Source organism: Cervus canadensis, chromosome 12 (genome assembly GCF_019320065.1).
Source record: "Cervus canadensis isolate Bull #8, Minnesota chromosome 12, ASM1932006v1, whole genome shotgun sequence".
Taxonomy (NCBI): domain Eukaryota; kingdom Metazoa; phylum Chordata; class Mammalia; order Artiodactyla; family Cervidae; genus Cervus; species Cervus canadensis.
This window is the reverse complement of record NC_057397.1, coordinates 62041530-62068650: the sequence shown is the minus strand read 5'-3', so window position 1 is coordinate 62068650 and position 27121 is coordinate 62041530. Positions and strand designations below refer to the sequence as shown.

General features: G+C 38.7%; 1 protein-coding gene and 1 non-coding gene across 2 annotated transcripts in view; one reads left to right on the top strand and one right to left on the bottom strand.

Annotated features, from left to right (window-relative positions):
* Positions 1-25242, bottom strand: part of STK3 (serine/threonine kinase 3) — a 300126-nt gene extending 274884 nt beyond the window's left edge. The window contains exon 1 of the mRNA XM_043484504.1: positions 25005-25242. Within this exon, the coding sequence (XP_043340439.1) occupies positions 25005-25030 (26 nt within the window). The 5' untranslated portion in view covers positions 25031-25242. The remainder of the gene's footprint in view (positions 1-25004) is intronic.
* Positions 5737-5809, top strand: TRNAG-UCC. Its single transcript has one exon. It is a non-coding gene; the product is annotated as a tRNA-Gly (tRNA).
* Positions 25243-27121: the final 1879 nt, after the last annotated feature.

Below are 27121 nucleotides of genomic sequence, written 5' to 3'. Positions count from 1 at the left end.
CCTTCCAAAGAATTCAACTCTTTCAAAGAATTGAAAAAAAAGGAAAACTTACAAACTCATTCGTTGAGGCCAGTATTATTCTGATATTAAGACCATACAAAGATACAACATGGAAAAACAAAAACAAAAACTACAAACTAATATTCCCAATAAATGCTGATGCAAAAATACTCAACTACTAATAAACCAAATCCAACAGCATATTAAAAGGATTATACACTATGATCAAGTAGAATTTATACCTAGAATATAAGAACAGTTCAACAAATGAAAATCAACAACAAAATAAAGAACAAAAACTGCATGATCATCTCAGCTGACAAAGTAAAAGCATTTGACAAAATTCAATACCCTTTCATACAGATAAAAAAAAACACTCAACAAACTGGAAATAAAACTATCTCAACATAATGAAAAGTTTGCAAGAGAGTGAATGGTAAAAGACTAAAAGCTTTTCTTCTAAGATAAGGAACAAGGCAAGAATGCCCACTCTTGTCACTACTATTCAACACAGTACTAGAAGTTAAAACCAGAGAAATTAAACAAGAAACAAAAATAAAAGGCAAAGAAGAATTGTAAAAGAAGCAAAATTATCTCAATTCACAAACATGACCTCATATGTATAGAACTCTAAACATTACACATATACACATAAAAACCTGTTATAACTAATGAATGATTTCAGCAAAAGTTTTGCAGCATACACAATCAACAAAAAAAAATCAATTACACTTCAAATACATTAACCAGAAGTAAAATGAAGTTAAGAAAAAAATCCCATTTTTATAGCATAAAAAAGGGGAAAGTACTTAGAAAGAAATTGAACTAAGGAGGTAAAAGACTTATACACTGAAAACAAAAAGACATTGTTGAAAGTAAAAATAATAAAAGAATATACAAATAAATGGACATACACCCTATGCTCAAGGATTGGTTGGAAGACTTAACACTGTTTAAATCAATCTACAGATTCAATGCAATCTCTATCAACATCCCATGACTTTCTTTTTTTCAGAAGGTGAAAAAAAAAATCCTCCAATTCATATGGAATTTCAAGGAGTCCCAAATAGCCAAAACAATCTTGAGGAGAAAAAACAAAGTTAGAGGTCTCCCAAAGGACTACAAAGCAAAAGTAATCAAGACACTGTGGTACTGATTAAAGTCAGTACGACAAACTAATGCAACAGAACAGAGAGCCCAGAAATAAGCTCTTGTATGCAGGACCAAATGGTTTTCAAAGGGTGTCAGGACTACAGAGTGGGGAAAGGACAGTCTCGTCAACAAATGGTCCTGGGAAAGTTGAATGTCTACACGCAAAAGAAGCTGGACTTTTACCTTACAAAAATGTTTAAAATTAACTCAAAATCTGTAAGACATAAACGTAAGACCCAACCTTGAAGAAAACATCTGGGAAAAGATTTAGGACACTTGAACGAAAATGATTTCTGTAAAATAACAAAATAAAAATCCTAAAATTTACGTGAAATGACAAAAGGCCCAGAATTGCCAAAGCAATTCTGAGGAAAAAGAACAAAGTTGGAGGCACAAACTTTCCAGACTTTAGACTATGCTACAAAGCTACAGTAATCAACACAGTACTGACACAAGAACAGACATGTATAATAGATCAACGGAACAGAACAGAGTGCCCAGAAATAAACCCATACATCTACAACCAACTAATCTATGACAAAGGAGGCAAGCATACACAACAGAGAAAAGACAGTATGTTCAAAAAGTAGTGTTGGGAAAGCTGGACAGCTACATGTAAATTAATGAAACACACTTTCATACCATATGCAGAAGTAAACTCATGGTTAAAGATATGACACCATAAAACTCCTAGAAGGGAACACGTGCAAAACATTCTGACATAAATCAAAGCAATATTTTCTTAGATCAATTTCCCAAAGCAAAAGAAATAAAAACAAAAATAAACAAACAGTACCAAATGGAACTTAAAAGCTTTTGTCTGGCAAAAGAACCATCAACAAAACAAAAAGAAAACTTATAGGAGAAAATATGTACAGGTGATACAATGGACAAGAGGTTAACATCCAAAATATACAAACAATTCATATAATTCAGTATCAAAAAAAACAACAACAACAAAGAACCTAGTCAAAAACTGGCTAGAAGACCTGAACAGACATTTCTCCAAAGAAGATATACAGATGGCCAACAGGCACATGAAAAGATGCTCAACTCTGTTAATTATTAAGGAAATGCAAATCAATACCACACTGAGGTGTCACCTCACACTGGTCAGAATGGCTATCATCAAAAAGTCTACAAATAAAAAATGTTAGAGAGGGTGTGGAGAAAAGGGAACCCTCCTACATTATTCATGGAAATGTAAACTGGTGCAGCCACTATGGAAAACAGTATGGAGGTTCCTTAAAAGAACTAAAAATAGAGCTACCATATGATCCAGCAATCCCTAGGATATATATTCCTAGGTACACACATCCAGAAAAGGTGAAAACTCTAATAAAAAAGATACATGCACCTCAGTGTTCATAGCACACTATTTACGACAGCCGACACAGAGAAACAACCAAAGTGCCCATCGACAAATCACTGTCTTATACCTACACACACACACACAAAGTGGAATATTATTCATGAAAAAGAATGAAATACTGCCATCTGCAGCAACATGAACAGACCTTGAGAACAGTATACATAGTGAAGTAAGTCAGACATAGAAAGACAAATTTGACATATCACTTATATGTGGAATCTAAAAGATAATACAAAAGAATTTATATACACATAGGAACTGACTCTCAGACACAGAAAACAATTTATGGTTACCAAAAAGTGGGGGGTGGAGAGGGATGAATTATGAGTATGAAATAACAGGTAAATACTACTATATATAAAATAGATAAGCAACATATTCCACTCATAACATGCAGAACTCTATACAATATCCTTCAGTAAACTGTAATGGAAAATAATCTGAAAAAATATGTATAACTGAATCACTTTGCTATACATCTGAAATACAATAAATGAACTATACTGTAATTTTTTTAATGTGAAAATAATCCCAATGATGAGGAATCATTTTTAAGGTATTAATACTTAAGGACTGTAGTTTTTTTTTTTTTTAGGACTGTAGTTTTAAAATCAATCTGCTATCACATTACCGTAATCATAGATCAATTTTTTAGTATTATTAGAGATGTGTGCTTATAATGCCTTTGTGCTTGTAATACAAAGTAGAACTATAACAATTGCCTAATCTTATACAGAAACTGTATATGAATTTGTTCTGAAATAAAAATATTGCCTGGGGGGAAAAAAACAGACCTAGTGAAAAGTAAAAGTAAAAAGTTCAAAACTATAGGTTTCAATGTGCTCCCCAACCCATACACAGATACTGGAATCAGCAGAGATTAGCAGAGACTGGAAGACATATGGGCTCAACGTGTTTGAGCACAACTTTTGCACAAATCACTGATGGACAAGGCAATCCCAAAGAATTCTAGCTAGAAAACTAAAAATAAAAGATGTGAGCAAGGCATTACCAGCAAAGCACTGCAGGGAGATAGATGCTACAGTTTAAGTTCATGAAAGTTTAAAAAAAAAAAAAAGCCTGGAAGGGAGGAGAGAAACCAGAGCTCCTATAATGTATCATTTTACAAGTACAGTTTTAAACAAACCAAAAATTATGAAACCTGCAAAGGAAAAGTGTGACCCATACTTAGTAAAGCACTCAACAAAACAAAATAGAAGCAATCAATGTAAAAAACAAAAGCAGTCAATAGACAATGACCCACTGTGGGTCCAGCTATTGGATACATCAGAAAAAGGCTTCAAAGCAGCTACTCTAAATACATTCAAAAAAAGGAAACTGTGTTAAGGAAATTAAAAGAAAACACCATGAAAATTATACAAAAAATAGAGAATCTCAATAGCAATACAGAAACTAACAAAAATGTAAAATTTGGATGTGAAAAATACCTTGAAGACAATACATTAGAAGAGTTTGACAGCATTTCTGAGATAACAGATTAAAAAAAATCAGTAAACATGAAAATAACTAAATAAAGTATCTTTCCTATGAAAACAGAAAGAGTGAAGAAAAATCAACAGAGCCTCAGAGCCTAGTAAGACATCAACATACCAATACAGTCATAAAGGGAATCTCAGGAGAAAAAGAGGCTTCCCTGGTGGCTCAGCGATAAACCTGCAATACAGGAGACACGGGTTCGATCCCTGGGTCAGGAAGATCCCCTGGAGGAGGAAATGGAAACCCACTACAGTATTCTTGCCTGGAGAATTCCACGGACAGTGAGCCTGGTGGGCTATAATCCATAGACTCGCAAAGAGGTTGCCATGACTGAAGCGACATAGCACTCAAGCACGCAGGAGAAAAGAGAGAATAAGAGGCAGAAAAATACTTTTTTTAAAAACAGTGACTGAAAACTTCCAAAATTTGAAGAAAAACAATAATTTACACGTACAAGAAACTAAATGATTAATGGAGATAAACACACAAAGATCCACATTTAGATACATTGGAATCAAACTGATGAAAGACAAAAAGAAATTTCTGAAAGAAGAAAGAGAAAACGGCTCATCATGAATTAGAACAAGAATGTCATTAAAAGCTGAGTTCTCATCAGAAACCATGGCAGTCAGAAGGTAGTGAAAGAAACACTCAAAGTGCTAAAAGAACAATGTCATCCAAGAATCCTTAAATACAAAAAATTTATCTTGCAAAAATGAAGGGAAAATAAGAACATTCCCTGATAAACAGAAACTAATAGAATCTGCTGCAAGCAGAACTTCTGTACAAGAAATAATAAAGGAAATGCTTCTGGGTGAAAAGAAATGGTAAATATTTACATAAACATAAAACATTAAAAAGCAGAGACATTACTTTGCCAACAAAGGTCCGGCTAGTCAAGGCTATGGTTTTTCCAGTGGTCATGTATGGATGTGAGAGTTGGACTGTGAAGAAAGCTGAGCGCCAAAAAATTGATGCTTTTGAACTATGGTGCTGGAGAAGACTCTTGAGAGTCCCTTGGACTGCAGAGAGATCCAACCAGTCTGGAAGGACTGACGCTGAAGCTGAAACTCCAATACTTTGGCCACCTCATGCGAAGAGCTGACTCGTTGGAAAAGACCCGGATGATGGGAGGGATTGGGGGCAGGAGGAGAAGGGGACGACAGAGGATGAGATGGCTGGATGGCATCACTGACTTGATGGACACGAGTTTGAGTGGATTCTGGGAGTCTGTGATGAACAGGGAAACCTGGTGTGCTGCGATTCATGGGGTCACAAAGAGTCGGACACGACTGAGTGACTGAACTGAACTGAACTGAAAAGATAATATATTTATCTTATAAAACATGACAGTTTAAATCAATAATTCCAACACTGAACTGTTGAAATTGTAACATATTTAGGTAAAACATATACAAAAACAACAGAACAGGGGAAATGGAGCTATAATTAAGCAAATTTACTGGAATCAGGTTAACCTGAAGTTGATTGTAATAAAGATACATACTATAATCCCTAGGGCAACTACTAGGAAAAAAGTAGAAAAAATGTACTTAACAGAACTATACTGGTTAATTACTTTAAATAATATAGTCAAATCATTCAATTAAAAGAGAAAGATTGCTAGACTAGATAAAATGTAAGACCCAACTACATTCTGACATCACCTTAACTATAAAGACAAAAAGAGGTTAAAAGTAAAAGGATGGGGGACTTCCCTGGTGGTTCAGTGGCTAAGACTCTGTGCTTCCAATGCAGGGGGCCCAGGTTCAAACCCTGGTCAGGGAACAAGATCCCATGTGCTGTAATTAAGACCTCATGCAGTCAAATAAATATATATTAAAAAAAAAAAAAAAGGTAAAAGGATGGAGATAAAGATAGACAGATAGATGAATACAGATATATAGATACAAACATAGATGACATGTTAAACTAATCAAAGCAAAACTAAAGTGGTTGTATTAATATCAGGCAAAGAAGACTGCAGAGAAATTATTACCAGGGCTAAAAATGGATATTTTGTAATGACAAACAGTCAATTTATCAGGAAGACACAACAACTCTAAATGTGTAAGCACCCTAAAACAAAGCTTACAAAACACAAAATGAAACAAATTATTGATAGGAGAAGGACAAACTCAAAATAACTGCAGGAGATTTCAACAACTCCTCTCTCAGTAATCGATACAGTAAGTTTACAGAAAATCAGTAAGGATATAGAAGACAGACAACAATATCAACCAGTTTAAATTCTTTATTTTGTACCTTTTATCTCTAGCATTTCTATTTGACTCTTTCAAAAAGAAATAATTTCCACTGCGCAGATAAATTCTCCTAACTGTGCACAGGTGTTGTCCACCTTTCACTAGACATTTAACACAGCAGTCCTTGTAAATTCAAAATCCCTACACGACAATTCCAACATTTATATCATTTCTGATTCTGGTTCTGTTGACTATTTCATCTTTTGACAGTGGGTCATTTTCCGTGTTTTTATGGGTACTATCTTCACGTGAATCCCAGATACACATGTACATGCATACAAATATATAAGCACTGATACAGAACTATTTAACCTAAGTGACTGGAGAACAAAACTCACATATATTATCAGAAACTGTATCCAAAATACATAAAAAAAAATCTTATCAGTCAGCTCAGTTCAGTCTCTCAGTCGTGTCCAACTCTTTGCGATCCCATGAACCGCAGCACGCCAAGCCTCCCTGTCCCTCACCAACTCCCAGAGTCCACCCAAACCCATGTCCTTCGAGTCGGTGATGCCATCCAACCATCTCATCCTCTGTCATCCCCTTCTCCTCCTGCCCTCAATCTTTCCCAGCATCAGGGTCTTTTCAAATGAGTTAGTTCTTTGCATCAGGTGGCCAAAGTATTGGAGTTTCAGCATCAACTTCAGTCCTTCCAATGAACACCCAGGACTGATCTCCTTTAGGATGGACTGGTTGGATCTCCTTGCAGTCCAAGGGACTCTCAGGAGTCTTCTCCAACACCACAGTTCAAAAGCATGAATTCTTTGGTGCTCAGCTTTCTTCACAGTCCAACTCTCACATCCATATATGACCACTGGAAAAACCATAGCCTTGACTAATGGACCTTTGTTGGCAAAGTAATGTCTCTGCTTTTTAATATGCTATCTAGGTTGGTCATAATTTTCCTTCCAAGGAGTAAGCGTCTTTTAATTTCATGGCTGCAATCACCATCCGCAGTGATTTTGGAGCCCAGAAAAATAAAGTCAGCCATTGTTTCCACTGTTTCCCCATCTATTTGCCATGAAGTGATGGACGCTGAAGCTGAAGTTTCAATACTCTGGCCACCTGATAGGAACAGGCAACTCTTCAGAAAAGACCCTGATACGCAGAAAGACTGAAGCCAAGAGGAGAAGCGGGCGGCAGAGAATGAGATGGTTAGATAGAACCACCCACTCAATGAACACTGAGCAAACTCCAGGAGATAGTGAATGACAGGGAAGCTTGGCACACTGCAATCCATGGGGCCGCAAAGAGTCAGACACGACTCAGAAACTGAACAACAACAAGGAAAGATACGATGGACCAGTAAGAGTATATCCCTACCAGAAAAAGAAGTCAGTCTCTCAAATTTTCAAAAACATCACAATGTCGCCCTGGGCTTCATGCCCTTTGTGGACAAGGAAGCACAAAGTAGCTGAAGATGAGTCACACACGTGAACACAGTGATGGAGAGAGCGTCATACTAACAAATCTTTAAGACTAAGCCAAAAGGTAAGCTAACCACCACTTAGCTCTTTGGGAGTTATAATTACTTTCTTAAAGTAGGCTTGCAAACACTCACTTTGAGCACACAAGTCATAGGTCCCCCAAGTGAATCCAGTAAAAGCTTAATGGGAATTTTCTATTAGTCCATATGTCTTATTTTCTCAACATGTGGAACAACTGAAATGTTACTAATTTAACTGAGGCAAAAAGATGGTCTCAGGGGTATTTGTCAAGCGAAAACACATGATTTATTTTGGTAAACGATTCATGCTTATCTTTATTTCCTCTTTCCCTTTCTGGTGTTTTTAAATGAAAACTGATCATTTCAGTTTATGGTATAATTTTAATTAATTTTTATATCATCAGCTTTTAAAGCCCTTACAGATAAAAAAGAAAACCTCATAATTGGAAGCCAATTTAAAATACATACACACACAAATACATTTTCCTATTTTCCTGCCTTGGCAAACACAATATAATGAGTATAATTTCATCTGTACTTGACATATTGTGATTTTAACAGCTCAAAATTTCATCATAAATATTTTTTATCACAGATCCAAAAAAAGTTATTCAAGACTGAGTCCTTTAGAATATGCACTCTCTCAGGTGCTGGTGAATTTTGTGGAGAACAAGTCACCTCCAAGATCTCCCTCTCATGGAACTAGCAAGATATAGTTTACTACATACTTTAGCAGACATACCCTAGAAATATCTTTTTCAAATAAATAACTGAAAATACAATCTGGTTTTTCTGTCAATTGACTTTCTATCTCAAAAAGTAGGAAAGAACATAATCTATTACATGACTGCTAACACAGTGGGAAAAAGCAGTGTTCTCCCAGGTCTTCTTTGGAGAAATGTCTATTCAAATCTTTTGCCCATTTTTATTTGGGTTGTTTTGGCCGAAGACATGTAAATAGAAAGAAATACAAAGGAATGGCTTTCTGCACTGCTAGATCTAGCTCCCTAGTGAAGAATAATTAGGATATGCCCTCTAGATCTCTTAGGAAACTAATTTTGAAGAGGACCTGGCTAGAGTGCAAATTCAGCAACAGGGAAAAAACTCCCAGCTTTGAGAAAAGAGAGATTCCGCCTTCAAAGAGCACCTTCTACCTCATATCAGCTCTGTCATTTTCGATGTCTTTTTCCCTTCTGGCAAAGTTCTCTGTGTTTTAGTAATTACATTACAGGTATTACTACGAGTCGTAGCTATTTAATGTTAACAGTTGCATTGTTGCTTTTCAGTCGGACACTGAGTGGTTCTTTGGATCATGTCTGGTGGCTCCGTGGATTTTAACAGAGAACATGGCGGCCCAGAGGGAATGGACCCTGATGGTGTCATCAGGAGCAACTGGAATGGGATTGTTGATAACTCTGATGATATGAAATTAAAAGTTTGTTCTTCAGGGCATCTATGCTTATGATTCTGAGAAGCCATCAGCTATTCAGCAGAGAGCTATTATTCCATGTACTAAAGAGTATGATGCAATTGCTCAAGCTCAATCAGGTACTGGCAAGACAGCCACATTTGCTATTTCCATCCTGCAACAGTTGGAGATTGAGTTCAAGGAGACCCAAGCACTAGTACTATCCCCCACCAGAGAACTGGCTCAACAGATCCAAAACGTAATTCTGGCACTTGAGGACTATGTGGGAGTTTTTTTCTCCGTTGCTGAATTTGCACTCTAGCCAGGTCCTCTTCTTCATTATGACATGTGCAATTTTACCAGGGGTTGAACCCTACCTAGGATGTTTGCTTACTGGGGCTTAGCAATAGGGTCCACTTCACACTTAGCACTAATTGAAAACTTTAACGAATAAATATAATACCAAACAAAATACATTCAAATGCTTTCTTTAAAAAATCAACTTTAAAGGCCTTTCTATTCAGGCTAATGACAAACACAATAAAGTCTCAAAGATGGGAATTCCCTGGCACTCCAGTGGAAAACTGTGTCTTTCTTCAAAAGATGTCAGCAATGCCAGACATATTTCTAAAACACCTCAGAAACTCTTCAAAGGTAAATGCTTTTCTCTCCCTCCATTTAAACTGTGAAGATAAAATGTGAGGATTTAGTCTCCATACACTCAGAACTTCTCACTCCCATCCTTAGAAAAATACTAGACTTAACTGCAATAATCCCAAACAATACACTGATTAAAAGTATAACTATATTAATAAAAGTATAACTTAAGGGAAGTTTACACTCTTGACAACATTAACATTTGTATCATTTAGTGAGTTCTGTACTCTGACTTCTGCATAACTTTTATATACTTCATTTAATCCTCACAAAATCCAAAGAGAAGGTACTATTATCACCTCCACTTTATAAGTGAGTATACCAAGACTTAAAAAACGTAAGTAACTTACCCACCACTGCATCAGGAAATGGCAGAACTAAGATTGGAACCATGTTCTACCTGACTCTAAAGCTCTGGCTCTTAACTGTTTTCCTAGCAATTATCACTTCTTAAATAGTAAGACAGATATAATTTGATGATCTCATAGTATATTTACTTTTTAAAACTGTATGAAAATTTATGATGGTTTAGTTAATTAGTGGCATTAGAACGAACTAAAATCCAACTCAAAAAATAAATGGTCTACAATGGATAGAAGACTTCATAATTAAATGAAAGTCTTGTTTTTCAACTCTATCAAACCATTTCCTCTCAGCTTGGGCTCTCTGCCTGAAGGTACTCTAAAATTATAATTTCCTGGCAAAGGACTTTAAAGAAGAAGTTAAGATTTTTCCCCTTCCTTCACCCTTGGAGTCTTTCATTTTTAATTTCTAAGAATTTTTTCACTTACTCTCAACTGGAAAGTGGCATTATTCCTTTTAATTTCTTATAACAAACCTCTATGAAGTTAACAAACACTGTGATACACTCTCCAGCCCTAAAGACATGGTAGTGCATTTACTTTCTAACTCATTTTCAAAAAAATACAAATCCAGAAAATGCAGACAACATAAAATAGCACATTTGAAAATGCTCCAACATACTCACATCCCACCAAAATAGAAATTAAAAATAATTGTATAAGAAATACGCAGAACTATGTAACTTTTAATCCAGGTCATTAAAAAGATTTTTAAACACTCAACAACCATACCTAAATTTGAGAACTAAAAATGGGAATAGAATCTTTAGCTGATTAACAATAAAAGAGGAGACGTCTACATGAAACCTCCCAAGGTCTGCTCATGAATATAAAAAAATCCACTATGACTTGTGCTAAAGAGACTACCTACACTTAAAAACTGTATTTACTCATATGTTTTATTCCTCCTTTATTTCCCCACACCTCAAATTTTGAAAATAAACTATGAGGATTTATTCTCTATACACTCTCAACTCCTTGCTCCCATCCCTAGAAGTACACTATAATTAACTGCAACAATTCCAAACATTAATACATTAATTAAAGGTGTAATAGCCACATTAATAAAAGTCTAAATTCAAGGAAAGTTTAAACTCTAACATACTAATATTTCTATCATTCAACGAGTTCTACACTCTGACTTCCACATAATTTTTATAGGCTTTCATAAAGAGAGGTATGGGGCGACCTGTGGGGACAGTGGCTGCTTTCAGCTGTTTGCAGAGATGGACACTGTTTCACTTGATTTCTCATCACATTCTGACTACTTACAGAGCAACAGCATATAGGAAGCCACTTCTCAGTACTTCTCCGAGGTTCTTTGTAAATAAATTAAGGGGAGGAAGCTGAGAAATAGTTCCTGATTTTGGTGCTTTGTGAAAATTCCTTTTGCTTTTTTTAAAAAATTGGGATTATTTTCACCTGTTTGAGGTTTTTTTCCAAGAAATAAAAATAAAATTTTAAAATTACAGCTGTGTCTAACAGACAAAAAAGATCAATCATTGTAAGAAAGATAAATAGCTTAAATATTTCACCCATAGAAATTAAAAATAAACCACTACAAATGCAACTTTACCATATTTGTGTGTGTGTTTGTGTGTGTGTATGTGTGTGTGTGCTCAGTCGAGTCCGACTCTTTGAGACACTATAGACTGCAGCCCTCCAGGCTCCTCTGTCCATGGGATTATCCCGGCAAGAATACTGGAGTGGGTTGCCACTTCCTCCCCTCCGGAAATCTTCCCAACCCAGGGATCAACCCTGCGTCTCCTGCAGCTTCTGCACTGGCAGGTGGGTTCTTCACCACTGAGCCACCTAGGAAGTCCTATTTGTACACAAATATAGCTCTGAAACAGCAATTCAGTTTGGTGATACCATGGGTCCTCAAAATCTAAGCAATGCTTCAAAATGACAGAAATTTGTGTAACTTGGGAGTTTTGTGAGGGTTTTAAGGTAAAATCTGTTCTTTTTTGAAGCAAAAAAATTGTTATTTTCATACTTAATTTTAGAAATTTAGGAAAGTTTGAAAAATTTTGCTCTCCTTCACTGCACAATAATTGCTTAGTTAAAAGATGATTAAGACGTACTACGTGAACCGTGAACTTCCAGATGTTCAAGCTGGTTTTAGAAATGGCAGAGGAACCAGAGATCAAATTGCCAACATCCGCTGGATCATAGGAAAAGCAAGAGAGTTCCAGAAAAACATCTATTTCTGCTTTACTGACTATGCCAAAGCCTTTGACTGTGTGGATCACAATAAACTGTGGAAAATTCTGAAAGAGATGGAAATACCAGACCACCTGACCTGTCTCTTGCAAAACCTGTATGCAGGTCAGGAAGCAACAGTTAGAACTGGACATGGAACAACAGACTGGTTCCAAATAGGAAAAGGAGTGCATCAAGGCTGTATATTGTCACCCTGCTTATTTAACTTATATGCAGAGTACATCATGAGAAATGCTGGGCTGGAAGAAGCACAAGCTGGAATCAAGACTGCTGGGAGAAATATCAATAACCTCAGATATGCAGTTGACACCACCCTTATGGCAGAAACTGAAGAGGAACTAAAAAGCCTCTTGATGAAAGTGAAGGAGGAGAGTGAAAAAGTTGGCTTAAAGCTCAACATTCAGAAAACTAAGATCATGGCATCTGGTCCCATCACTTCACGGCAAATAGATGGGAAAACAGTGGAAACAGCGTCAGACTTTATTTTTTGCGGCTCCAAAATCACTGCAGATGGTGATTGCAGCCATTAAATTAAAAGACGCTTACTCCTTGGAAGGAAAGTTATGACCAACCTAGATAGCATATTTAAAAGCAGAGACATTACTTTGCCAATAAAGGTCCAGCCAGTCAAGGCTATGGTTTTTTCAGTAGTCATGTATGGATGTGAGAGTTGGACTATAAAGAAATCTGAGTGCTGAAGAATTGATGCTTTTGAACTGTGGTGCTGGAGAAGACTCTTGAGAGTCCCTTGGACTGCATGGAGATCCAACCAGTCCATTCTAAAGGAAATCAGTCCTGGGCGTTCACTGGAAGGACTGATGCTGAAGCTGAAACTCCCAATACTCACGCAAAGAGCTGACTCATTGGAAAAGACCCTAATGGTGGGAAGGACTGGGGGCAGGAGGAGAAGGGGACGACAGAGGATAAGATGGCTGGATGGCATCACCAACTCGATGGACATGGGTTTGGGTGGACTCCGAGAGCTGGTGATGGACAGGGAGGCCCGGCGTGCTGCGATTCATGGAGTCACAAAGAATGGGACACGACTGAGCGACTGAACTGAACTGAACTGATGAACCCAGGAGAGTAAAAGGCCTTAGGTAAGCAAACACTGAACAAAGAGCATTTACTTTGAGAAAGGGAAAGCTAGTGTTAGGTCAGATCACTAGTTCTAAGCTGCCGTTTAGAGAAGAGCATAGCAAAGAGAAAAAACAGGTGACAATGAAGCTAGACTTGGGGGGTGGGGGGGCAGGAAACAGCTATAGGTAGCAACGAAGCTTCTAACACAAAATAGCACCCTTGACTGTTTCTATAAACTAAAACTATGAACAGCTCCATGAATTTTATTATGGTTTTTTATGAACTAAAATTTATTTTAAAATAATACTAAGTAATCAAGAAAGCAAATGATTTGTCCCAGAAGATTGGGTCAAGTGTCCTCACTTTGAAATGAATTTCCATCAAAACTGGTTGTTTTAAAACTGTTTTAAAAATATTTTAAGAGTATAATGCTTGAAGTGATTTACTTCATTTATTTGGAAAATCTATTACATAATACATCATACTTCCCAGTAATGTTCGATACTATAAAGTTATCACTATATCACTATTTTGGGAGACTGTTTTACATCACATGACTTTTTTATGAACATTAACTAACGCTGACTAATCAAGTGTTGCAAGTCTGTATATAAAGGGGTGGAGTGATCCCATTTTCTTATCTTAGCCTGGTACTTGAGTTCTTTTAGAAAAAAAGACCTTGGAAGTATAAATGAGACTCAAGTGTACAGAAGGAAAACTCAACCTACCAGGAAAAGAAAATTATCAAAATACTTTCCTCTCAAGAGCTAATGAGTACATGTATTTTTAAGTTTCTATTGGAATTTTTATGAAATTCCATTGTTTAATTTCATCTTTTTTTCTAATAATTCTTAGGAATTACATAAACTATAAATTCTATTCAGTGCAATCATTTCTCTCTAATCCCTTTCTATGATCTAGATTTCACTATTAAAAATGTTTGAACAGACATTATTCAATATCATTGGAAAACGGTTACTCGCTGCTATTTGATTGCAATGATGAACTAATTCACACAGCAACTTGTAAGTGCAACCTAATGTCTTTTAATATAGTAAGCCATTACATTAAAACTAATTCTTTTTATGAGTACGTGATACAGTGGCAAATGTAACTTACCAACTATGTCACTGAGACAAATATCTCACTTTACTTATTCAAAAGCACAATAAAACAGAACAAGAGGCATTAGTATCAAAAGTAAAAGGTAGTGACATGTGGCATCTAATATCTGGGTGTGCTTCATTTTGCAATTCGCCATACTACAGTCAGTTAGGGCTGGGTTTATAAAGCAGCATCAAGATGCCCTTGTTTTGTTTGTTTTTACACAGATATACTTGTATGTAGATAAGACAAGGCAAGCTAAAAGGTCTACCTTAAAAGTAAGGCCTGAAATCTGATCAGGTCACTAGTAGTGTTCTCTGTCTTGGATTCATTTTCCTTTTCTCATTTAAGAAAAGAAGAAACTAGGTCACCTGAAACATTTAGAGCTAAGAAAAAAGTGAGGCTAGATATTAGGATAACAGTGGGTCACAAGGTAACCAGACTAAGATAGGGAGAAGACAAAGATAAAAGTCCACTCTAAACAGTCTCTACCACAGAAATCTGTCTACACATGTCCAATTTCTGACTCAAACTTAGAAACATAAATGCATGGTGGATATTATCCAGGAAAAAGTGTAAAACTGCCAGTGCTAGCTCACATTTTTTTGATAGACTAGCCCATAGTTTGGAAAAAAAAAAAACGAGTCAGGCTTCCTATCTAGAAATAAAACTCTTATTTTAAAATAACATCATATTAGTGGCCAGGTTAAGGTCTTGAAATACCATCTCTCACTAAAAGTAGGGCTTAGTGTACACGTTGATTCCAGATCTGGGACAAAAGATGAACAAGATGAGGCCTCAGTATCTTATCACAGCAGAAAGCAAAGAAGCTCTCAAAGACGATGCGGGTCATGTTGTCAATTAAAGGGATTCCCACTGATCAAAGATAGGACACTCTGAGCGTCAGCAAAAGTAAATGCAATGAATTAAATCCATCAAATATGTCTACATTCATCAGCTCACAATGGCATTTTTAAAAAAAGAAAAAAAAGGAATGAGTCCCCTTTGGAGGAAAACAGGGACTTGATTCATTATCTTAAAAACGGGTAAATAAAGGGAAAAAATCAAGCATTTATCCTGTCTTTTCCTTTCCATTGGCTAACCACATAGAAGCTGAGAAAAGTTACTCTTTAAAAAACCATTCCAACTAATAATTGAAAACAAAATGGTGTATTTTCAATTTCACCATTCTGCAACTCCCAACAAATTAAGAGAAATAAGTATTAACCATCAACAGCTGCTAACATCACAAAAAAGAGAGGCAACTAGACATTAAGTGACTCATACAGTCTTGAGAACACCACCTACTATGATGCCTAAGGGACTGACTTGAGCCCTGATCCAGTCTCTGGATCCAGCTGCCCATCTGCAGGAAATATGGAGGACAAATGAACGTGCTGAACTGTGTTTGAGCAAGCAATCAGCAAGATCCAGGCTGCAGGAAACAATTCAAACAGTCTGGGTCTTCAACAGGAAAAGGAGACGAGAAAAGATAGAGGACCAACCTAAAGATTAAAAACAACTCATATAAAAACTATTTTTTAATTGTCAAGACTAACCTACAGTGTCCAGCAATGCACATTCAAGTGCTTTACCATAAAAGTAAGGATAATGGTTACATGTGGGGAAAGGTGGCTGTGACTGGCATGGAGCACTCAGAGGGTGGCAAAGCTCTGTTTCTTAACCTGACTGGTGATTATAAAGGTGTCTGCCTTATAGAAATTCGTCAAACCATACATTTGTTTTTTACTGATGTTTCATTTTGCAATAAAAGAGTGAAAGTCGCTCAGTCGTGTCCGACTCTTTGCGACCCCTTGGACTATACAGTCCATGGAATTCTCCAGGCCAGCATAGTAGAGTGGGTAGCCTAAGGTTTTTCTTAAATATCAGGTCAGCCGAACATTTCAACACTTAACAGAGGCTTGATTTGTTTCCCATTCTCTAGTCTAATGCAGTGAAAACAAGAGGTTGAAGAAAGAAGTCAATGCCCATCATTTCCTCCCTACACATTTCCTCTTCTGAGGGAACCACCTAATATCAACATTTTGGGCCAAACAGATTCACATTCCTGGGAGTTTGGAATTCTAAGGAAGCGAATATAGGTAACTAACCTGTTCCTCTCCCAGTCTTTCACCATCCCCCAAGTAGTCCAAATCCAACACCCAGGAGCCAGAATTGTTTCCTTCTTCCTTATTCCCCACATCTGACTTATCAGTCTTTCATTTCCAACTCCAAAACATAAATCTGTTCACTTCTCTTCATCTCCGTGGACTTCACCATCTCTAATCAAGGACTACATCAATGGCCTTCTCACTGTGTCTCTGCTTTTATTCGTGTGTGTGTGTGTGTGTGTGTGTGTGTGTGTTCAGTCACTCAGTCGTGTCGGACTCTGCGACCCCATGAACTACAGCCCACCAGGCTCCTCTGTACATGGGATTTCCCAGGCAAGAATACTGGAGTGGGTTGCCATTGCCTTCACCAGGGAATTTTCCCCACCAAGGGATCAACTGAACCTGCCTCTCCTGCATTGCAGGCAGATTCTTTACCACTGGGCCACCGGGGTAGATTTTATTCTTAACCCTCTATAATTTATCCTACCCAAGCAATAAGAGTGCTCTTATAAAGACACAAACTGCTTAAAATTCCACTTAAAACCATTTAGTGACAGCCACTATATGGACTTAAATCCAAATTTCTTTCCATGGCTTGCATCATTGAATCCCTGCCCATCTCTCTGACCTCATCTCCAACCACTTTCTCCCAGTCTACAACACAGCCACCGTGGCCTTATTTCAATTCCTCCCACACACTACATTGTAAACTCTTCCCCACCTCCAGGCCTTCTCACAGCTTTTTGCTCTGCCTGGAATACTCTTTCCAGACACTCACACTGAGTACTTCTCAACCTCATGTTGACAGTTTAAGTGCTACCTTCTTAGGAAACCTCCTTCAACTCCCCTATTAAGCAGGTTCCACCATTTTTCTTAACAATAGATACTACTTCTCCCCCTCACAGTTCAAGCTCCAACTAAAGTGTATGTTCAGGGGCAAAGATTTCATCTGTTGCATTCAAGCATGCATTTGAAGGTAGTTAATTAGTAATTACTAAATATATGAATAAATGAGCAAATTAACGAACTCAAGGATGACAACCAATTGGTGCCATGAGCAACAATGGGTGAGTAAAGTCACTTTTTACAAAGAAAGAGTAGAACAGGGCAACACGCCAGACAGGAAAAATAATATGGCTAGAGACAGAAAGAGTCAAGGAAATTAACTGCCTATTCTCTTTAATTTCTTCAAATATGTAAAAAGTTCATCTAAATCACAAAAATAATCCTAACTTACATTCCTTTCCAATCACAGAACTCTAGGTCCACAATTTCAGAAAATCAAAAACTCTAAAAGTGAAAACATGATCTGCAACCTAAATGTCCATCAATAGATGACTGGATAAAGAAAATACAGTACATATATTCAGTGGAATATTACTCAGTCATTAAAAAAAAGTGAAATAGTGCCATTCACAGCAACATAGATGAATCCAAGATTCTCATACTGAGTGAAGTAAGTCAGATGGAGAAAGACAAATATCATATGATATCACTTGTATGTGGAATCTAAAAAAAATGAACATATTTACAAAACAGAAATGGACTCAGAGAAAACAAACTTAAGGTTACCAAAGGGATGGAGGGGTAGATAAATAAGGAATTGGGGATTAAAATATGCACACTACTGCATATAAAACAGGTAAACAACCAAGATCTACTGTACAGCACAGAGAACTATTCTCAGCATCTTGTAATAACCTATAATGGGAAAGAACCTGAAAAAGAATATATGCGTGTGTGTGTGACCGCATCACTTTGCTGGACACCTGAAACTAATATAACATTATAAATTAACTACACTTCAGTTTTTTTTTAAAAAAAAGACAAAGATACAGAAAGCAATGCTAAAGCAAAAGACAAAAAAAAGAAGAGATGACCTGGACAGAGAATAACACTCTATATTTTGAATTAAAGAAATGATCTCATCTTTAAAAATCATACGTACTCACCTATTTCCCCAATTTTTTGTGTGTATCAAGATACTAATACTTATAACAACACATCCGAAACATTTACTCCATCTTACCTCGTTACTGAGATGTCTGGTATTATACAAAATCTAGTTATTAATACAGGACTACATGTGCACACTAATTCAGAACCCACATACAGTACTACATGCGTACACCTATATTATTTATTACTAGTGCTGAGAGCTTTCTGTAATTCTCATTTGGCTACAGAGTCATGATTTAAGATATATCTTTTTATGTACTCTTCAGAAGTTCAAGGTAATCTGCACCTTAATTTCATGGCATGCAAGCAATGGACTTATTTCTTTCATACATGTCTGTTTACACATTTGTTACTTTCATTTATGCAACTTGAGACTGTATGTAGGAACAACAGTTGTAATAAGACATTTCAAATATACAATCTTTATTCTACACTATAAGCTAAAAGCTTTGGAAAATTAGAGTAATCCTGACATACGAAGCAATTCAAATAAAATCATAACAAGAAGCTTGAGACAACTGAAAAAGAAAATGTCTCTCAGACAGTATAAATGTTCACTTTAGAAGAAAAATCTAAAGACCTCTCTGGTAGATAGAAAGGGTGGAGCTGGTAGGAAGTCAGAAATTGAGGTTATCATAATTACAGTCGGATATTTCCAGTGTACTGGGTCATTCCACATCAAAAGGCAAAAAAGCCTTTACCTTCAAAAAACCTTCATGTATTATTGTTGTTTTAGTCGCTCAGTCATGTTCAACTCTCTTAAGACTCCTCAGACCGTAGCCCCAGGCTCCTCTGTCCACAGGATTTCCCAGGCAAGAATACTGGAGTGGGTTGCCATTTCCTGCTCCAGGAGATCTTTCTGACCCAGGGATCGAACCCACGTCTCCACCATTGCAGGTGGATTCTTTACCACTGAGCCACCAGGGAATATGTTCCTTTATAAACTCTGTCAGATGCCAGGCATAATCATTTTCCACTTTCCTGTACCTTACCTGGGACATATACACAGTGTTTGAAAGACGGTAGTTTTTAAATAATGGTTTCCTCTTCCTCCTTCACCTCCCTTTTTGTTTTACAAAGAATAGCTCTATTGTACATATAGCTTGTTACAATTATACCACTCTGGATTCCTTTGGCAATGCCATCATCAAGCTTTAAAGTATAGTGCTGGAAACGCAATCGGTTTCCTCACTGTCACAACTATATACACCAACGAATGTTTCTCAAACTGCAGATCACAACTGGTTAGTAGGTTATGAAAATTTGCTAGGTCATGACTAGCAACTTTTTGAAGAACTAGAAAAGAACAGAAAATAGAAAAATACCAGAGAACATTACATGTAGTTCATTTCATGAAACTTCTGCTTTGGAGTCTCATCATCAATATTAAAAAAAAAAAAAAATCATAACATATGATGGGCTGAAGTGACAGTACCTCTAATTCTACACAGACTTTTTTGAAACTAGAAAAACTAAATTCTAAGCACTTTCCCCCTGCACAACCAAACAAGAAGTGCTCCATTTAAACCCATTATCTTTAAAGCTTTACTAGTACACATTTTTGGAATGAGCACTGAAATTTTCTGGGATTATTTCAGGAAAACAAATTTCAAAACTAGCTGTGTTTAACATACATTTACCTTTTTCTTTACATCCTAACAACTTCTTCAGTGCCAATATACGCTGTATCTCAGCCCCTTAAAGGAACAATGCATAAATTAATCATTGCCGAGAGTTGACTAAAAGACTGAGTTTATCTCGTGTCTTAATGCACAACTGAAGTTTGCTCACCAAGAACTGCTCCGGAAGCTGTCATACTCCTCTCTAGGAAGGAAGAGCCAATTGATTGTTCCCACCTATAGGGCTTAAATCCATTCGAATGGAGTTGGAGTATATTATCTATGGAGCCACCCCATATTAACCAAGAAAAGCCAAAGGGAGGACAAATATGCTTTGGGGCCAAGTCGTTAATGTAAAGACACAGTCTGCTGGATTATTTTCCCACTGAACTACTTGACCATCTCCTCCACTTGCCTGCCACTGAAGCTGGAAGCTTTCACCAGCTTAAATCAAAGAACTCTTCTTATCTTGAGAGTACATATGCTTCAGCAGTTTACTCTTTTCTCATCATCCTTCCAATATTTTCACTATTTCAATCCAACTTTTCCTCTAAGTATAACCTTAATCAATGAATTTTAAACTTTAAGTAACTATCAATCCTATAACCCATCAGGGACCAGGCTTATCTGGTAAAGAATTTCTCTCCAACAATGAGTTTCTATCCTCTCTTTGACAAGTACTGTATATAACTATCTACCCTCCAGCAACCAGAGTTCTCATGCTCCCCACCTATCACAGAGATCCACCTCCCCTTCTATCAATGTTCTACCCGGAGAAGAGCCCAGGTTTGGTCACTTCCCTTTCTACCTATCAAAACTTACCTATTGTATGGTCATTTTTCTGTCATCTAATAGTTCCCCTAAACAGAAATCTGATAAACTCAATCTATCAAAATACTGATAATTAACAACAATTTAGTGGATTTCCCTTCCCAGTTGTTGTTCAGTTGCTCTGTCGTTTGTCCAACTCTTTGCGACCTCATGGACTGCAGCACACCAGGCTTCCCTGTCCTTCATCATCTCCCAGAGCTTGCTCAAACTCATGTCCATTGAGTTAGTGATACATCCCTTCCCAGAGGGACTTCATTTTAACAAGGATATCTGAAGACCTCTGTGATGAGGTATTAAGGAAATGTGGGGGATCTAAAAGCCATTCTGATCCTCAAATTAGGCAAAAGATGTGGTCAGCCCTATCACTATGTTAACACAGGCCTTGTTGAGGAGAGCAAATCAATATTGCAAAGGTAAGAGGGGCTTTACAGATCATCTAGGCACTAGTTTCTCAGACCTGGTTGTACACTGGAATCTCCAACTCCCAGAGGAGAAGAATGATACCCAAAGAAGCAACTTTCAAAGTCAGTGACAAAGCTGGGCCTAACATCAAGGCCTGATGCTATGTCAGATATATATAAACAACAGTTATATATATGTAATAAACTAAAAGTTTAAAGACATGTATGGGAATGGCAAACATGTACGGGAATGACAAACACCCAATTCACAACAGTGACAACCCTCGAGGGGATGGGAAAGGAATGCAAATGAGAAGAGATATACTTCGGGAACTTCAATTATATTGGGAATATTTTATTTTTAAAGCTGAGTGGTGATGTGTAAGTTATTTACTAAATTCATCCCCATTATCTTTTGGATGTCTAAAACTTTGTAATTAAAAAAAAGAACAATCTTAAGATTGATACTCAAATGAGTATCATTATAGGAATAAAAAGAAACAGTTTAGGCTATAAAGCACTCATGTAAGATACTTTATGAAGCAGGCTTTGAATAAAACATAAGATTACTAGTAAAAAATAATAATAAATAAATAACACAGACTTTCTTAAGGGAAAATCATGAACAAAGGCAAACCTGGGAGTACCTACAGCCTATAACCTAAACAAAGAACAACAGGGAGACTTTAGAAGGAAAGATTCAGCTTGCAAAAGTAACATAAGGCTGGGGATTAAGTTGGAGACCAAGCAATGGAGCTCTTCGGTACCAGTCAAAGAGTGTGCCCCAATCTCCACCCCCCCCAAAAAAGGAGGAGCATGACTGAAGTGATGTTTTAGAAAAAAAAAAAAAAATCAGAACAGAAGCTGTGTGCAGGATGAACTAAAGCAGTGTTCTATTGATCATGAGAGGATTCCATACGAAATCAAAAGGGGAACAGAGGGAGGTGAGGCACTGAGAACCAAGTTCCAGGGCTCTGCCTCTACTCCAAAGAGAGCTCTTCTGCTGTTAAAATGCTTTGATAATCACTGAACCAGAGTGCCCAACTGGAAGGCACTGCTATAAATCAACTGTCAGGGTCTTAAAACCCTGGAATGGGGTAGTAATACTGGGAATGAAAGGGGGTGGACACAGACTTTCCAATGGAAAATTTGATAGGATGCAGTGACAAACTAAATAAGATAACGAAAGAAATGGATCCATATGAAGAAACCAAAACTACTAACTGAGGAGCAGCTATTGGTCATATAGACTTGATCATCAGCAACACATTTGTGACCACGTAATAATGTCTGAACCCTAAGGAAGAGCTACTCACAGCAGAAAAGCGAAGTGGAATTCTTACAGAGATTAAAAGGAGAACAAGCAAAGGGGACGAGAAGATTATAGAAACAGATGATCATGGAATGCTAAGACAGCAAGCAGAGTTTCAGTTTCAAAAAGAGGCATCGCTGGACACAATGAGTGGGTACACAGACCTTGCAGCTCAACTTTACTGAACATATTATGAAGCACTGTACTAAGTGCTCTACATATGATCTCATTTACTCCAAAACACATTTTACAGATGAAGAAATTAAATTCAGAACTAGCACAGTAAGTTGCAGAGCCAGGATTTCTATTTCTTGAGACAACAAAGTAAAAGAATGTATATACAAAATTCTTGGCAAATAGTTAACATCTCAAAAAAAATGGTAGCTTCATTTCATTATTAGAGGGTAATCATTAAAAAGTGCAACACAAAAATTCCCTGTCAGTTATCTCTGTCATAGCCCTCCATGTGGTGAACCCTCTTAGTGTCCTCATCTTATAAAACAGGATTAATGTGTATAATCCAACCTACTCAATGGGGTTGTTTTAAGGATTAAACAATATGATGGAAAAGAAAACGCTATGAAAAAAATCTTTAAGAGATATTCAAACATATGGGATTTGTCACATATCTTTTGCTCTTTAGAAATGGCTTCCTGGATGAACATGTCTCTCTGAAGAGAGCTAAAAATAAGTCTCTTAAACGTGCAACCAAACACTTTGAAAAGTGTAAGTCACCACCCAGATGGTGGTACACACCACCACCCCTCCCCAAACTCCTCCAGGTTCTCTAGTGTCCCTGCAAGGGCAGGGGTTCGCTCATACATCTACAGTGAAACTCTCATAACTTGGCGTCAAGCTCATCAATAGAGAGTTTCTCCTTCAATTCAGAGTCATTCAACTTGGCCTTAACTGTAGGATCTCAGAGGTACCCTTTACATTCCTTCCAAAACAAAATGGGGGGAAAACTGGTTCCAGTTTTTGTTACAGTATTAAAACTGAGTGCCAAATCAATATTAAAATTGGGATATTTTAAAATGCCAGAGAAGAATTTATCAAGGGCTCCAACAGCAGGTCTCTTTTGGAAACTCCCCAACAACCCCCGCTTTTCACCTGAACAGATGGTTCCCAGGCTTCAAGGCTCACATGTCTATCACACAATTCACAATAGCTCACGAAGTTCCTACCTTTCAATTATTCCATATTCTTGAATATACCACCTTTCCTCTAAAGACCTCTAGCTATCAAAACTCTCTTTACTCTTCACAACAGCACTATCTGGGAGAAAGATTGGTACCCTTATTTTACAAATTAAAAATGAAAGATCTAAGTGAAATGCTTTATCCAACATCAATCAACTGATTCACCCTTATGGGGGGAAATACACATTACAAATTTGTATCAATGGACAGCCTTGATTTAGCTTTTCAAGACCATTTCAAATTCCAGTTCAAAAGTATCTACTGTGTACTGCTACCTTTACAATATACCAAAGAATATTAACGAACAGTAAATATCAAAGCATCACTATTTTTACAAGCTAAAAGAAACACACATACACACACACACACACACACACACACACACACCCACCCATATGGGGGAGGGGTTCTAATTTAAGACTCCTACTGTCCTGCATCCATAAATACTTTTGAACTTGCGGAGTAAGGGGCGAGGAACACCTGTTAGTGCAGCATTTGCACAGTAAGTTTTACAGACTGTCTAGCTATTAATATTTAATTCCTTGAACTGTAAATAAACCGCTTTCTCAAAAAAAGAAAAAAAAAAAGGGTGGGGGGTGAGCAACATTCTGGAAAACATCTGACAAGAAAGCCTAGATGGTTATACGAAGTCTAGTAATTTCCTAGTTTTACGTCTCCCAGATGCTGACCCTGACACGCGGGAGAACCGCGCCCGCCCCCGGAGTCCGGCCGCGGGGCGCCCCGCGCTGCCCACCGACTCTCCCCGCGCGCGCCAGGCCCGGCGGGCCGCTGGGGACGCGAGGCTCGGCCTCCCCTCCGGCCCCGCCTCACCCACCGACAGGCGCGGCCCGGCGCTAGGACCCGCCCTGCGACCCCCGGAGCGCCCGGCTCGGGGCCCCGCAGTCGCGGAAAGGGGGTCGCGGTCCCGCCCGGCCTAGCCGCCCCCGCCCCGCGGCCGGCGGCGCCGCCTCCTTCCTGCTCCTCGCGCCCCGCGTTCGTTTACCTCTTGGGCGCTGGCGGCTGCTCCATGGCGGCTAGGGGCAGAAGGAGGGACCAGGTGGGCGGCGAAGGCTGGAGGCGGGCAGAGGGCCGGGGCACCGGCCGGCCGAGCCCGAAGAGCCACAAGCAGGAAACTCCAGGAACTCGGACCAACTTTCCCGTAACTCCGCAGCGGATCCCCCGCCCGCGGGCCGAGCGGGGCTCCTCCCGGCCCGCCCCGCCCCTCGGCCGCCGGCCCCGGCCGGGGAAAGGTGGGCGGGGCCGGCCGCGGGCCGGGGAAGGGTGGGCGGGGCCGGCCGCGGCCCAGTGTGGTGGGCGGGGCCAGGCGCTGGGGCCGGGGGTTGGGGGGCTGGTGGGCGGGGCCGGGGCGCAGGACAGGGCTGGCCCTGGTGCAGGCGTGGGGAGGAAAGAAGCCCGGACTGGAAGGGCGAGAGGCTGAGGCCTAGTCTGGACCCAGAGCCAATCTCGGCTGGCCTGGGGCACGTTCTTTTCCAGTGGCCCGAAGCTGCCGCTCCTCACTTGCCTTCACTGCTTTTGACCCTATCTGATTTGATTCGTTTCTCTGGATTTCCCGAGGATACCCTTCCAAACATCTTGAAGCAACCTTTTGAAGTAGTGCTAACTGTCCACGCTTCCCTCTCTAGTTTTCATGATTATTGGTTATGTTTCCCCCCAGCCAGCCCCTGGTCCTCGGAATGCTTATGGATCATGTCTAATTAAAATGAAAATTAACTGCAATGAGAGCTCTCATGCACTAGATTCAGTGTGGCCTTGCCCGCTGTTCAGTTAGGTAACCTAGCAAAACTATCACAAATTATGAGTCCCTAGAAAAGTCCTCCGAACGGTTTATTTTTGTCCCTCTTGCCACGCCTCCTCCCAACCTGTCCCCAAGGACCTTCGGTTCAGTTCAGTTCAGTCGCTCAGTCATGTCTGACTCTTTGCGACCCCATGAATCGCAGCACGCCAGGCCTCCCTGTCCATCACAAACTCCCGAAGTTTACTCAAACTTATGCCCATCAAGTTGGTGATGCCATCCAGCCATCTCATCCTCTGTCGTCCCCTTCTCCTCCTGCCCCCAATCCCTCCCAACATCAGGGTCTTTTCCAAAGAGTCAACTCTTTGCATGAGGTGGCCAAAGTACTGGAGTTTCAGCTTCAGCATCAGTCCTTCCAATGAACACCCAGGACTGATCTTCAGGATGGACTGGTTGGATCTCCTTGCAGTCCAAGGGACTCTCAAGAGTCTTCTCCAACACCACAGTTCAAAAGCATCAATTCTTTGGTGCTCAGCTTTCTTCACAGTCCAACTCTCACATCCATACATGACCACTGGAAAAACCATAGCCTTGACTAGACGGACCTTTGTTGGCAAAGTAATGTCTCTGCTTTTTAATATGCTGTCTAGGTTGGTCATAACTTTCCTTCCAAGGAGTAAGTGTCTTTTAATTTCATGGCTGCAGTCACCATCTGCAGTGATTTTGGAGCCCAGAAAAATAAAGTCTGACACTGTTTCCACTGTCTCCCCATCTATTTCCCATGAGGTGATGGGACCAGATGCCATGATATTAGTTTTCTTTGTGCACCCATATTGCATGTGTACCATTTAACCCTAAATTTCATCTATAGATAACTTTTCTTATGACCATACACAGCTGCTCTGTATGTCATTTGCTTGTTAGAAGTTGTCAAGATGTAGAGTCACAGAGTTTTTTGAAGTTTAGAGCAGAAAATGTTGTGAACATTAATTCAAATCACACTTGTCTATTAACAGGTAGCCTCTTTTTGCGTTATTTTCAGTTTTGATACATAATAAACTTACATGATTTATTTTCAAACCACTTGGCTCTCCCCCTAAACTTAGTTATTTTTAATGTGTTAAGATCATTCGCTATTGAAACTGAAAGTCAAAATTTGTGAACAAAAGAGATTACTACAGAATGTATACTTATTTGCATTTATTGTAGAGCCACAGACTAACAGTTCAGAAGTAACAAGACAATCGTTAAGATGTCAAAGCTAGGAAGAGCCTTTGAAAATACCTCATTCCGCCCGTCACTCACATCCTCCCCAACACCGCTAGTCCCTTCAGGCCAACAGCGGGGGGGGGGGGGGGGGAGGCCAA